Raw genomic sequence first — 13,410 nt, forward strand, 5'->3', positions numbered from 1 at the left:
GCAGGGACCCCGGGGCTAAGGGTCAGGTAGGGTCTCCATGCCCATCACTCACCAAGCTCCCTTTGGGACCGTGGGGGCCATCCATGCCTCGGACTCCCTGAAACATGAGAGGGGCGTGAGCAGGCTAGAAGGGGAGCTAGGGACCTGGAGGGACCTGTGGTTTCTGGGAGGCCCCGCCATTCCAGAGGGTGGGACGGGCTGGGGCAGACGCCCAGCAGTCAGACCTCCAGTTCATCCCAAACCTAAACAAACACAGCTGGCCCAGGTCCACAGGGCGTGGGTCTGTGGGCCTGTGGGTTTGTGGGTTTTTGTTTTGTTTTTCTTGAGGATTTTTTTTGTTGTTGGCTATGCTCAGAGTCTTTGATGCCCTGCACCATTTGGCCCTGCAAGGGCACCTGGGGGTGAAGGCTGAAGGGGGGCTAGGTGAGACCCAGGGGAGAGGGAACCGAAGGAAGGGGAGTTTGGAGGCAGTTAGGAAGGGTGGAGAGTTAGAGAGGTCAGGGGGTAAGGTCAGGGCAGAAGACACTTACCGGGGGTCCAGGAATACCAGGTGGGCCTTTGGGGCCAAGAAGACCTCGAGGTCCCTGAATTCAGGTGAGGGGAAGATACGGCAGCGTGGGTGAGAGAAAATGTGTCCCTTTCATACCCATGTCCGTTCTCTGGCATCCCCAGAGCTCCCCCAACAACCCGGTAGACACTCACCGACTCGCCAGGCAGCCCCCGAGGCCCAATCTCCCCATCGTCTCCCTGGAGGAGGAGGACATGGTGAAGCAGCCTCATCTTCCACACCTCGCCCATGCCGAGCCCCTGCCCTGCCCACAACACTTACCCGCTCTCCATCCTCACCAGGGGGCCCAGGAAGACCCTGGGCACCAGTATCACCCTGGAAAATGGGCGAACAGGTAAGAGGGGCCTCAGAGCCCCCAGCACAGGGAGACACTGACCCTCTTCAATTAAGCAACCAATTCCATCCATTGAGTCCCTACTGGGACCCTCAGCCTCCTTCCCTTGCCTTGAGATCCCTACCTCCCCTCCCCTCCACGGAAGATCCACCCCTCATCAAATATACTCACCCTGTGTCCCTTCTCCCCAGGGAGCCCTGGGAGTCCATCAAAACCTCGGTCACCCTAGGGGGGAGAGGAGCAGCTCAAGTGAGGTCCCAGCCCCTTTCCCACTCAGCCCTCCCTATTGCATCCTGGGAGGAGCGGAACCTGGGGAACTTGGTCACCCCCAGAGGATAAATGAGCCCATGTGGGGCTGCAAGCTACAGGCATCAGAGAGGGCCCCAAGCCTGTTACCTTCACTCCAGGTTCTCCAGGCATCCCTCGGGCTCCATCGGCACCCGCTCGGCCCTGGAGGTGCAAGGGAAGCGTCAGAGCAAACAGGAGCAGGGTTCTCCATGCTCCACGCCCCGTCTCCCACCCGCACCCACCCTACCCCTCAGTCACTCACCCTTCGCCCAGCCTTGCCGGGAGGCCCTGTGAGGCCCTGAGGTCCTCTGGGGCCCTGATGAGGGAGAGGCAGGGGTAGGGTTACTGAGCACAGACAGAGGGGGAGGCAATGGATTGGCAATCAGATGGGTGGGAGGTCACCTGAGGTCCTAGGTCTCCAGATTCTCCTTTCAGACCAGGGCTCCCAGGTTGTCCCTGTGAGAAAGAAGAGAGGGTGGCTATGTTGAAAGACATACCCAAAGTGACCTCAAAGCCCTCCCCAAAAGAAGCAAAATAACTTTCGACTTGGTCCCTTTCCAGAACTATCCATACCCCCACACACAAATAAAGGATCCCCTACCCAACACCCCACTCACTCACCAAGGGCCCTGGGCGGCCTGTGTATCCCATGGGGCCAGGGGGTCCACGGAGCGCCAGCTAGGGGAGCAGGGGAGACAGCAGAGCTGAGGAAGAGGCAGCTGGAGAACTCCCAACCCCAGAACACCCTCCAAATTCGCCCTTCCACTCCTAACCCTCATTCCACTGCCCTATATTCTCCCCAACCTCCCTCTGAGCCCCAAACCAACCCAGACGTCCCCTGCCTCACATTCACTCCAACCTACCCTTCCAACCCCTCCTAGAGTCTTCTTTTCCCACCATACCCCTCCCTCCACCAAGATCCCCTCCAGCCCCACTCACCCGTGCCTGCTGCAGAATCGCCTGGGCCTGAGCCTCCTGGGCCGCCACCACAGGGCCCTTGTCACCCCCGCCACTGCCAAACCGGAACTGAGGGGCAAGGAAAGAAGGCCCAGGTTCTCTTCCAAGAAATCCATGTGACCCTCCCAGCCAGAGGGTTCATCCAGCATTTCTGCCCCATCTCCCAAGTTCTGGGACACACCCCCACCCTCACGCCCCTACTCCCATGCCCTCCTCCAGCATCTCCCATGAGAGTTTTTCAGATAATGACTTAGAGGTTTCCAGAAACTCAATTCCTGTCCTCCTCCCCCACTCTCTAGCCTCTTCCTCCTGAAAGACTCTCTTTTGGCTCTAGACCCTCTGAAATATAGGCTTTTTTGCCCGGTTCTAGAAGATCCATGTTTGGTTCTAGGTCATCTAATGATGCCTTAGTCCCTACACCCCAAAGATCAATCTCTTTGGGTTGATGATCGTTAGAGACTCCTCCTTAGACTTCCTGACCTTCTGGTTCTTGGTGACACAACATAATTCCCCTGCCGTCACCATCAGCCCATTCCACAGCCAAGAAGACAACTCACCGGGAGCATGAGGGATGTGCCAGGAGGGCCAGGGGCCCCATCCGATCCAGGGAGCCCTGCTCGGCCGGGAGGGCCCTAGATAAGGAGAGAATGAGGATAGGGTGACACATAGGGGGATGTTAGGGTCCTGGCATCATTGTGAAACCCTCCCCAACAGAATAAATGTAGACTTCCCTTGATCTTTCCTGAACCCCCTCCCCACCTCAATGGAGAAAAATGAGGGTGAGACACCAGACTACTCCCTTCCATAACCAGAGTCTGCCCACTTTTCTGGGTGCTGGGGAGCACAACAGCCCCTCATTCATTAATCAGTTAGTTAACGAGGAATTACTGAGCACTGTACCCTCATTAGGAACTTGTGGCTCCTCCATAGCCCTCCCCCTCCCACACACACACAGGACATTCCCATACCCGCTCGCCAGGGTCTCCAACTGGGCCTGGGTTGCCCTGGATGCCACGGGGACCAGTCAATCCCTGACAAACAAAAGAAGTGGGAGTCAGGTTTGGGCGTTCAGATAGAAGAGGGGTATGTGACTGAGGGGTGGTCTCTACAGAAGTGATCTGGGGATCTGGGAAGCTTTGATTGGAAAGATGCTCTGGAGTTCTGAGGAGGCCTGGGCATATGTGGGGAAGGCACAGACGAGTGTGTAGGATAGGTCTCTGAGAAAAGAATGGAGGCTAATCGGTCACAGCTGCAACTCACCGCAGGGCCTTCTGGGCCAGGGGGCCCCTCAACTAGCATACCCTGTGGAGTCAAAGGTTAAAAGTCAGAGGCTACAAGGCTAGCACCCCTGTTTCCCTTCCCTTCTTCCCGCCACCCTCAGCTAGGTGACCAGCATGACTTACAGGTTCCAGCACTGCAGGCTCCCCCTTTTCTCCCTTCAGTCCCCGGGGTCCACGAGCAGTCTGAGGGAGACACACATGTAACCCCCAGTGGGGACCGTGAGCAGCCAGGACGCCAGGACTGCCCCCATCCCAACTCCCACTTTTGTGCTCAGGTCCTCTGGAGACCTTCCTGACCCTACCCCCAAGTCCCCAAGCCTTCCAGAAGACCCCTCTTCACAGACCTCCCAGGCCTGCAGAGACCACAGGGCTCCCCACCCCCCACTTCCTAGCCCCATCCCAGCAAACACAACCTCCTCATCACCCTGAGAACCTCCTTCAGGAAGGTCCCCACACCCTTCCTGGGATTCCAAACCCCCCAACCTTCCAAAACCCTTTTCTGGAGGACCCCACCCTATCTCCCAAACTTCGTCTGACCCTAGGGAACCTTAGAACTTTAGGAAACCTTCAACTTCCTCGCCCTTACCCCAACTCACCAAATAAGCATCTCTCTAAGATTGTGGATAGATTTTTATTTGGGTTTGTGGGGAGGGCATGGATCCATATGAGAATTTGATGTAATCTATGGAGTCTTTCTCCAGAAAAGGAAAAGTATATGCCCTTATGCACAGAATTTTGCTAAGAATTTCAAGGGGTTCACAAGTTAAAAACGACCCAGAGACTAAACATCCACACTCTAAGTAGATTTTGAGGGAAGTCCCCACTCATAGCCCAAACTCAGACCTCATAACTGGTTTTTGGAAAAATACAGCTCTTGGGCTCAGCTACTCAAGCCCCAGAGCAGACCTCCACGAGTTCCCCTACTTCCTCTCCCAGCAAAGATCGTACACCCTCTGGCCCTCATTTATACCCCAAACCCACCGGTTCCCTCTATTCCATACTTCCACTCAGAGGCCCAGCCCCAAATCTAGGGCCAGAACCAAGACAAGGACAGGGAGAATGGAGAACATTCACCATCACCCCCAACTCTCCCAACAAAGATCCTCAGAATGCCCTCTCCCCCTCCAGCCTGACCAAACAGTAATAATCAATTTCCAAATTCTCTCATATTCCAGATCAGCCCCAAATTTCCAGAAAGCAGCTTAAGGAAAAGGCAGCAGAGGGTCAAGTGTGGCAATATTAGAGAAGGGAGATGTGGGGTGAGGCAGGAGGGTAGAGGAGGCAGCTCCAACTGCAAGGCAGGCAAAAGATGAAGTGGAATAGACAGGAAATATCCCAGCTGACAGGGAGTGGTTGAAGACATGGGAGACAATTAAAGGAGGCAGAACAAAGGGACAAACATTTGGAAGCAAGAATGATACCAGGGCCAAGAAAAATTAAACATGGCCAAGATGGCTGGAAAATGAACCTGACAAACAGGAAGTGGTTGACAGACAGGAAGCAGCCAAGGAAAGAGGATCCAGGAAGTGGAGCTTCAACAACAACATGGCTACCATGACCAAGAGAGAGAAGAAATTCACAAAACAGACAGAAAGTGACTCCTTGGAAAGGAGATTATGACAATGAAAGGCAATTCTTCCAGAAAACACAAACATCAAGGCTAGTACACAGGAAGTGGCCATGATAAATATCTAGGCCCACAATGGAAACTTTATGATTCGGATGACCTGCAACACATAGGAAAAGGCTTATTATCAAAGGAGATTATCACAAGACAGCATGAAAAACTAGAGCCAAAACACAAATAATAAGTCTGTTTCAGTCCAATCTGACACAGGCACCAAGATGGATGCCATGGCTGGAGAAGACAGGAAGGGACAGACAGGAAGTTACCTACGGGTTAGAAAATGTGACATAAGAAGTTAGATCATTCAGCAGCAACACAGATAAGAAATTGTTCTGACCAAGAAGACATGAAGACAGACTGAAAATAGACACAAGATAGGGGCTTACTGACCAAAAGATTTATGAAATCTAGCTTGATTGAGACAGGAAGTAGCCGAGACAGACAGAAAATGGCCACAGAATTTTTAAAAAATCACCATTGCCCTGGGCAGAAGGATCCATAAGGAGTCAGAGGGTAAGACATTTGGCAAGGAAAGGCAGAAGTAATCTTTTCAAGCAACATATACATCTTATGTGAACAGAAAATGGCAAACCGCCATTGGGAAGTAGCTTACGGCCAGCAGACAATAATAAAAAACAACAGGAAGCAATTCTTGTAGCTCTCACTGGAGGTCAAGAACAGAAGACAAGCTCCTTTCACTTACGGCTCCTGAGTGGGCTGTCTCCGCAGAGAGGGCAGGGCCAAGCTCCGTCTCCTCACGATAATCGTCCCCATAGCCATAGGTGTAATCGTAGGGCCCTGCTGGGGGGTCTGTGCCACCCTCCCCATATTCCTCTGTCAGGAACCTGTCGGCTGTGGAGGGGACCTGGAGATCTGTCTGCTCCTTCCCGGGGATGGGGAGGGAGAGGGGTAGACAGGGGCATTAGGGCTGACAGGAGGTCTTCCCTGGACCCCAGGGTGGGAAAACTTGTAGCCTAAAGGATTCTGAGGGTAATTGGGGCTAGAGTTTTTCTCCCAAGAAGAGCAAGGGGAGCAGTTGTATAGAAAGGGGATGGCCATCGAAGGCCCCAAATGAGGAGGGATGTCCAGAAAATGGGCCTGGTGGGAAGAAATGGTAGGTAACAAGAAGGGTGGCCAGAAGGCTAAACACAGAGTGGACAGTCCATGGACATAATGATAGACAAAGGAGTCCAGGGAATGACCAAAGAAATGGATGGAAAGACCAGGAGAAGAGAAAAAGTGACAGCATTGGACAGAAAGTGGCTCCTGGGAACAGAAAGGTGACATAGAAAGTAAAACCATTTGACATCAACATGGAGAAGAGGTTACTCCGGAATCAAAGAATAATGGAAGGAGACACGGACACTGAAGGCAAATGGCTGTAGTGAGAGAGACAAGCAGACCAATGGGTCTGGAGTGACCGGAAGACAGAGGCCATAAATGGATATAACAAAGAGCCCTCCGGCCCAAGGAGGGGCTGATTCATCAAGATGACATGGGAACAGGAGAGTAGGTCACAGACACCCACTGCCCCCAGCTGGGGTGAAGGTGGGGGATGGAGTTACCTCCTCAAGGGGTGGCAACGGGCTTGACTCCAAGATTCCTTCCTCTTCACCCAGGGTGGGGTCCTAACCCCAAGGGGAAGGGGGAGAAGAGCAGCATGGAGTGAGAAGGAAGGAGAAAGGTTAGCAGGAAGGGAGGCAAAGCAGCACCATGTCCCCCCCCCCCCAGGGTAGTGTCTGTCTGTGCTGGGGGTGGGGGAAATCTCAGATCTTGCAGCCCCTTTGGAGGGGGGACAGTGGGGAGAGTGAATCTCCAAAGTCACAGAGGTGTGGGGGCAGAGATCTGGATGCCCCGGCTCTACCTGCCGGTAACCGCTGTCTCTGGTCCTGGGGGGGCCCCGGGCAGTGGGGGGAGCTGCCTGCCGAGCTGGGCGTCGGGAGAGGGGAGGCTGGCCCCGTGCTGGGCCGGAACCTCCAATTCGAGAGGACCTCCAGCCTGGTGAGGGGGATGCCTGCCGGGCCGCTGACCTCTTGGCAGGTGGGGTAGGCTTTCGGGGAGGGGTCCGACGCCCCCTGGGGGAAGGGGATGCCCTGTGTCTGGGGCTCGGAGGCCGCTGCAGCAGAGAGACATGGGAGGGGGCAGTGAGGAAACTCCCATGATCTAAATATATGGTGTCTCTCCCTACATGTAGGAAGGGGAGGAAGGTGTCATAGGAGATGTTTGCAAGGGGTGGTAGGAGGAATGGGAGAAAGGAAGTGGTCCCTCAAGTTTACCTGATAATCAGGGGTCGTCCCCGCAGTCATCACATCGTAATAGGGGGGCTCGTAGTCATAGTAGAGAGACTCAGTGGACTGGGGTTAGGGAAGGGGCAGGGGAACAGGTAGGAGGGGGATGGGGAGAGTGGAGTGGGGGAGGGAGGGGGGAGATGGTGTGGGATTTGGGAAACAGGGTAGGTGAGGAGTTGGGAAATAGAGAGTTGGGGATGGAAGGAGAGGTTGGGGATCAGGAGAGAGATGAGGAGAGGTGGAAAGGAGGGATGGGTCCCACATGTGGGACAGAAGCAGACATAATTAAGAGATTGATCCCCCCAACCTTCAGACCACTGACCCCGGATCATATCTGTCACTCTAACCATCAGACTCCACCCAATCCAGAGTGTCCCTCCTGTTTCCCCCCACCACAGCCCCTTATCCTGCACATCCATGTCCAGGGAGCCAGAGACCCTATCCCCACACTTCCACAGACCCACCACTCCTTTGGGATTCCCTCTGCCTCCAACTCCTTCCCCTAGGTAAGCCTAGGTCTTACCATTTCAACTTCTTCCTCCCAGTTTCTGTCTCCCCCCTACTCTGCTCTCTCATCCCTCATCCCCACTCCCCCCCACCCCACCCCCCCAATCTCTTAATTCAAGGATGGGATGGGAAACCCAAAGACACAGTTCCAGGAAGACTGGCAGAGGAGGAGACACAAGGAGGGGACACAGCTCCCAGCCACGAATTCTTCATAACGACTCTTTTTATTTTTAAATGAAAATAAAAAGGGTGATGAATGAGGACTGGGAGGAGGGGGTGATGGGAATAGGGAGGTATGGTTGGGGAGGGACTTTAGGGAGGGGGAACAGGAGCCCAAAATGGGACGAGGAGCTCTGGAACACTGGGGGCCGTCCCCTGGGGAGATGTCTGGGTGTCTTCCCTCCCTGGGGTGTGCTGCCATTTGGGGTTTGCCCAGCTCTCTCACCTGTTGCTGGGGTTCCTGGTTTTGTGGCCTATGAAGTCTTGGCGGTTGCTGCTTTGGAGACCTCTGGGTTCTGTGAGACTGCTGTTTCTGAGGCCTCTCCTTCCAACCCCCCTCACACTCCAGCTCCTTCTGTTCACAGGATTCATAGGCAGCTTGTACCCCCGGAACAATGACAAGCTCCTGGACATCACCCTGCAAAGACATGAGGAAGGAACACCAATGCAGGGAGGCAGAGAGGGCTTCAGAGAGAGGCAAAGGGTATAGTCCAGGATAAAGGGTAGGAGGTCAATCCTAGGTAAAACCATATGATGGGAGGAGGTCATTATCACATGTGCACAGCCCTTTTCAGTTTTCAAAGAACCTTCTCATTCCTAATTCCATTGTACCTTCACAACAACTGGGAAAGTCAGTAGAACAAGGGTCTTTACGCCCATTTTTCAGATATATTCCATTCAGAAAAGCTCAGAGAGGGGCCCCAGTGGTGTAATGGTTAAGTTCACATGCTCTGCTTAGGCAGCCCGGGGTTTGTGGGTTTGGATCCCAGGTGCAGACCTACACACTGCTCATCAAGCCATGCTGTGGCGGCGTCCCATATGCAAAAAAATAGAGGAAGATTGTCACAGATGTTAGCTCACCAACCTTCCTCACCAAAAAAGAAAAATCAAAGCTCAAAGAGGCAATGACTGACCCACAGTCACTCGCAGTGGTAGAATCAGGACTAGAATTCAAGCCTTCAAAATCTAAGTTCAACACTCTGCCTACCCCCTACCCCTGTGGTAATGCATGAGCCTTTTCACAGGGGCTTCTGCAGACAGTGGCCCAGCCTTAGTTGCTTTGACCTTTCAATGGCAGTGATGATGAGAATTCTCAGGACCTCTAGAAAAGAGGGAGCACTTCTGAATTATGATGGCATTTATTTGTGCCCGCATGTGATGCTTAGCACACCCTGCCTTGTATTGTAGTTTGGGGATATTGTCTCATCTCCAGAGCAGAACTTGGAGCTCCTTGGGATGATAGAGACCTTATGTTATCCCTCTGTGCTCCCTTTGGCATTGAGCCAGCAGATATTCAGAAAATGTTGACTGGCTGGGTGAGTGGATGGACAGATGGATGGCTGGATAGATGGGTGGGTGAGTGTGTAAGTAAATAGGGGCTCGAATGTATGATTTAATGGGAGAGTTGATGGATGGTGAATGAATGAATGTAAGCAGATTGATGTAGTAGATAATTGGAGTAGATTGGTGGGTTGATAAATGGGAGGTACAGAGTAGATGGAAACAGATTGGTAAGTAGGTAGGCGGATGGAAGTGAATGTGGATGAATGAATGGTCAGATGGGGAGTGGGTGGGTGAGGAGATGGGTAGGTGCAAACTTATATGTATGGGTAGATGGGGTGGGCGGGTGGGTGGATGAGTGGCTAGACAGATGGATGGGTTAAAGAGGATGGATGGATGGAACAGATTGATAGATGGGTGGCTTCAAGGAGGGAGTGGCTGAGCAGGGGAAGGACGGGATGGGTAGACAGAAACCTGAATGCTTGAGTGGGTGGGCGAGTGGGTGAATGGATGGGTGGGTAGATAGACTGATTGAAGGGATGGATGGATGAGCAAACTGATGAAGACTGAGTGACAGAATAAGCGGCTATCGACAGTCCCACCATATAAGTGGGCACCTAGTTTTCCTACAGGGAAAACGAGCCCTGAGGATAAGGAATGGAAATACAAATTCATGTGAGGAAAAATGAAAGGCTAGGGCATAAGAAGATGGAGTACTGGGGCCAGAAGAGGAGCGGACACAAGATATGGGACCAGAAATCACTCCCTTCTCTGATTGCTCTGGTTACCTCAAAGACTTCTTCATCCAGAATACGGGCACCAAAGATTATCACTCCATGGGTGTCCAACACTGGATGAGCACTTCGGGGGAGAGGCCGGGTAACACGCTTCTTGCAGTCAACTATGAGGGTGACAGACTGGCCTTTCACAGCCACAGCCACACGGTGCCACCTGGACATGAGGGGAGAGGTTCAGTGACTGACTGAAAGGGGGAAAGTCAACAGGGCTGGGGAGCAGCTGATGGAAGGGTTGAAGCCAATGAATAATAGAAGTAATCACACCAGCTACCGTTTGTTGAGTGCTTACAATGCACCAGGCACCATGCAATAATTTTCTCCTTGATTCTCATGATTCTATCATCCCTATTTTACAAACATAGAAACTGGGGCTCAGAAAAGTTAAGTAACTTGCCCAAGGTACAGGCTAGTACTACACACAGGATTTAAACTCTAAAGTCCAAACTCTGGGCTGGAAGTGACTGAAGTTTGGGCAGTGGGTAGGTGAGGTGTGGCAAAAAGGGTAGGCAGGGTTTCCTAGCCTGGGGAGTGGGCGTTCTGAGGCAGCGGCCAGAGGGGAGTTCCTGAAAGCGTAGGCCAGGCAGACCAGAGGAGCAAACTGACTTACTTGCCATCTGCTAGGCTGACGCCCCGGAAGACCGGCTGAGCCGGGGGTTGAGGCCGTCCGGTCTGGTCCTCATACAGGAAGCGGACAGGTCGGCCAAGCTCCAGGCCCAGCTGTTGGACACCCTGAGCACTGTAGAGAGTCAGGAGGGGAGCCTGGAGGCCAGGGCGGGTCCGGACAACAGTCAGCAGAGAGAAATCTTTGGGAAAACCTCCTGGTACCCGAGAGAGACACACACAGGTGAAGTGAGAGGCAAAGAGAGCCATAAACCCCTTTCCTTCTGGTGTCTGATCCCAGACCCCACCCCATGACCTCCCGGAGCTAGTCAACCATGTCACCCATACCTGGGAAGAGCTGGCGGGTGGGTGCGCTGAGCTGGGCAGGTCGGGACACTCGGTAGGCCACATCAGCTGGACAGATGCCTCTTGCCCTCCGGACACCATCAGGGAGGGAGGGGAACCTCAGGGCCCGGAGTACATCCACAGGGGGTGTACCTGGGAGAGTCCATGAGGGTCAGGGGAAGGGACATACCCTCAGAAGAGCCTAGATAGGGGACATTTGGTGTCTAGAACTCCTGGGGCTCAAACTCCCTGGAAGGCAAAGGTCACCTCTCCCTTACTTGCTCCTGAACGGGGCCTTAAAGGTTGGGAAGTCAGAGTCACCTGGAAAAGGGCAGTGTTGGCCCTGTATTCAGCTCCATGCCCATCACTGTCCCACTCTCTCCCTCTCTCTCTTTCAGCCCATGAATCTCTCTCTATACGCTCTTAATATCTCTCTCAACTCTCCAGCCATCTCCCCTCTCTCTCTCACTCTCTGTTACTCTCTTTGTCTCTGTATCTGTTGGTCTGTCTCCCTGTCCCTTCTGTCTTCCTCCATTTCCCTCACACTCTGTTCATCTTTTCCTTTCCCTGTCTTTCTCCCTCTCTCTCACTCCCTTTACATATCTCTCGGTCTCTGGCCTCTGTCCCGTGTCTTCAGCACAAACAACATCTGGGCAATCGATCATCCAGGGCACGGGAGGTGCAGGGGGGCCACCAAGGAGGGAGCTGAGAGGCAGCTCTATGGGGAGGGGGCTTCAAGCTGCTGTGGTTCCCATGTTTGGGGGGAGGGGACAACACTGGCCATGCAGAGGGGAAAAAAAAAAGAGCCCCCCCAGGAGCCTGTGCCCCTGGCTTGGGAAATGGGCTGGGGGGCAAAGGGGGGAACCTGAAGCTGCCACGCAGAGCCGGAGCAGGTCCAGGGCCCCGAGCCACACATCTGTGGATCCCATCAGAGTCCTTGCCCAAAACCTGGGCAAGCTCCCTACACCTGGAACTTCAGCCTGCCCCACCATCCCCACCACCTGGGATCCAAAGATTCAAGACCTGGGCCACCAACCCTATCCACCTAGACCTCAGCTTCCCAGGGCTCAAACTCCCAGGGAGGCAAAGGTCACCTCTCCCTCACTTGCTCCCCGATACACATACTTCTCACACCATCGGCTCCAGATTGGAAAAATCTCAAAGTTCCAGCAAAACTTTCACAGAAGCACGGGGCAGGGCAGGGGCCAGAGCGATCAGGAGAGCAGAGCTGGGTGGGGTGGGTGAGGTGGGGCGGGCAGGCAGAGAAAAGGCCCTTTGAGTCCAGGAGCCGGGAAACCACGGCCTTGCCCCCCCACCTCCCCGCCCCAGCCTGGCCCCCACGTGTGGCAGCTCCGCAAACACCAACACACAAGGGCCGCTTTGAGAGACGAAGGGAGAGGGAGACAGAGACTCACAGAGACCCCAGGCCAAGGAGACCTCAGAGGCCCCCCCCTGCGAAAGCCCAGGAGAGTACAGTTCCATCCTATAGACAACCTACCCACAGGTCTGCCCACCCGCCTTCCCACCTCAGGCCACATATATGCCCCACTGTCTCCGGCCTCAATCTGCTCCACAGGCTCTCCACTGGTAGCCTCCTCACCCCCCACCACTCTACATCTGGCCCCAAAAATGCCCCGATTCTTTACTCTTATGAATTCCACACTAACCCATTTTCCTATAGAGTCTCACCTCTACCCACTCAGATCCAAAATGAGAGGCAGTCATCTCAGCCATCTCCCTGGCTCCATGCTGGGGGGTCTCTTTTCCCCCTAAGAAAGACTCCCAGAGTCTACAGACATTGCACAGTTCAATTTCTTGTCCTGAGCCTCACTCTCACATCTTGGAAGTTCTTCCTTCTATAATCTAATCCAAATCCTTTATGCTGCTATTCTGACCATTTTCTCTCCAGAGCAGAGAAGAAACGAATAGTCAAGTTGCATGCAAATCAGCCTCTGGTGTTTCCAGGAGTTGGGGGCTTGCTCCAGCTTCCCTAGGACCCAGGTACTCCCAGCCCCCTCCTCTCCAACATCAAATCCCCTTTCCTAGGAGCCATGAGTCTAGATCCTGAGAAAAAAGAAGGAAAAGATTGGGGTTGTGGACACCAGGGTCTCAGGGGAGCCTGGCTGGCCAGAGGGGGAGGGGTGGGTCAGGAATGCAAAGAGTTGGCTCCTGCTTCAGACACCTGATCCTGGCCTGTCCAGCGGCGGTCCTGTTGGCAGCCAGCCCCAGTGCTCCCCAGAGCCAGCCGCGTGGCAGCATTGAGGGCACAGGGAGGGGGGAAGGGGATCCTGTCGGGGAAGCCAATGGGACAAATAGTCC

At 54.0% G+C, this 13,410-nt stretch overlaps 1 protein-coding gene across 14 annotated transcripts in view; it reads right to left on the reverse strand.

The window, feature by feature from the left end:
• Positions 1 to 13,410, reverse strand: part of COL11A2 (collagen type XI alpha 2 chain) — a 29,156-nt gene that overhangs the window by 14,962 nt on the left and 784 nt on the right. The window contains exons 1-23 of one of the 14 annotated variants that reach the window (XM_070244417.1): positions 12,781 to 12,911; positions 12,217 to 12,319; positions 11,095 to 11,244; positions 10,754 to 10,964; positions 10,138 to 10,300; positions 8,295 to 8,486; positions 6,919 to 7,170; positions 6,620 to 6,682; positions 5,758 to 5,937; positions 3,551 to 3,610; positions 3,408 to 3,449; positions 3,116 to 3,178; positions 2,705 to 2,779; positions 2,130 to 2,216; positions 1,812 to 1,868; positions 1,593 to 1,646; positions 1,453 to 1,506; positions 1,299 to 1,352; positions 1,074 to 1,127; positions 830 to 883; positions 703 to 747; positions 531 to 584; positions 53 to 97 (exon numbers count right to left, since the gene is read on the reverse strand). In XM_070244417.1, the coding sequence (XP_070100518.1) occupies positions 53 to 97; positions 531 to 584; positions 703 to 747; positions 830 to 883; positions 1,074 to 1,127; positions 1,299 to 1,352; positions 1,453 to 1,506; positions 1,593 to 1,646; positions 1,812 to 1,868; positions 2,130 to 2,216; positions 2,705 to 2,779; positions 3,116 to 3,178; positions 3,408 to 3,449; positions 3,551 to 3,610; positions 5,758 to 5,937; positions 6,620 to 6,682; positions 6,919 to 7,170; positions 8,295 to 8,486; positions 10,138 to 10,300; positions 10,754 to 10,964; positions 11,095 to 11,244; positions 12,217 to 12,319; positions 12,781 to 12,825 (2,157 nt within the window). In that variant the 5' untranslated portion in view covers positions 12,826 to 12,911. Of the gene's footprint in view, positions 1 to 52; positions 98 to 530; positions 585 to 702; positions 748 to 829; positions 884 to 1,073; positions 1,128 to 1,298; positions 1,353 to 1,452; positions 1,507 to 1,592; positions 1,647 to 1,811; positions 1,869 to 2,129; positions 2,217 to 2,704; positions 2,780 to 3,115; positions 3,179 to 3,407; positions 3,450 to 3,550; positions 3,611 to 5,757; positions 5,938 to 6,619; positions 6,683 to 6,918; positions 7,171 to 7,330; positions 7,409 to 8,294; positions 8,487 to 10,137; positions 10,301 to 10,753; positions 10,965 to 11,094; positions 11,245 to 12,216; positions 12,320 to 12,780; positions 12,912 to 13,410 lie in introns of those variants that run through there. The other 13 variants (XM_070244418.1, XM_070244419.1, XM_070244421.1 and 10 more) reach the window with 13 other exon arrangements.

Source organism: Equus caballus, chromosome 20, assembly GCF_041296265.1.
Source record: "Equus caballus isolate H_3958 breed thoroughbred chromosome 20, TB-T2T, whole genome shotgun sequence".
Taxonomy (NCBI): Eukaryota; Metazoa; Chordata; class Mammalia; order Perissodactyla; family Equidae; genus Equus; species Equus caballus.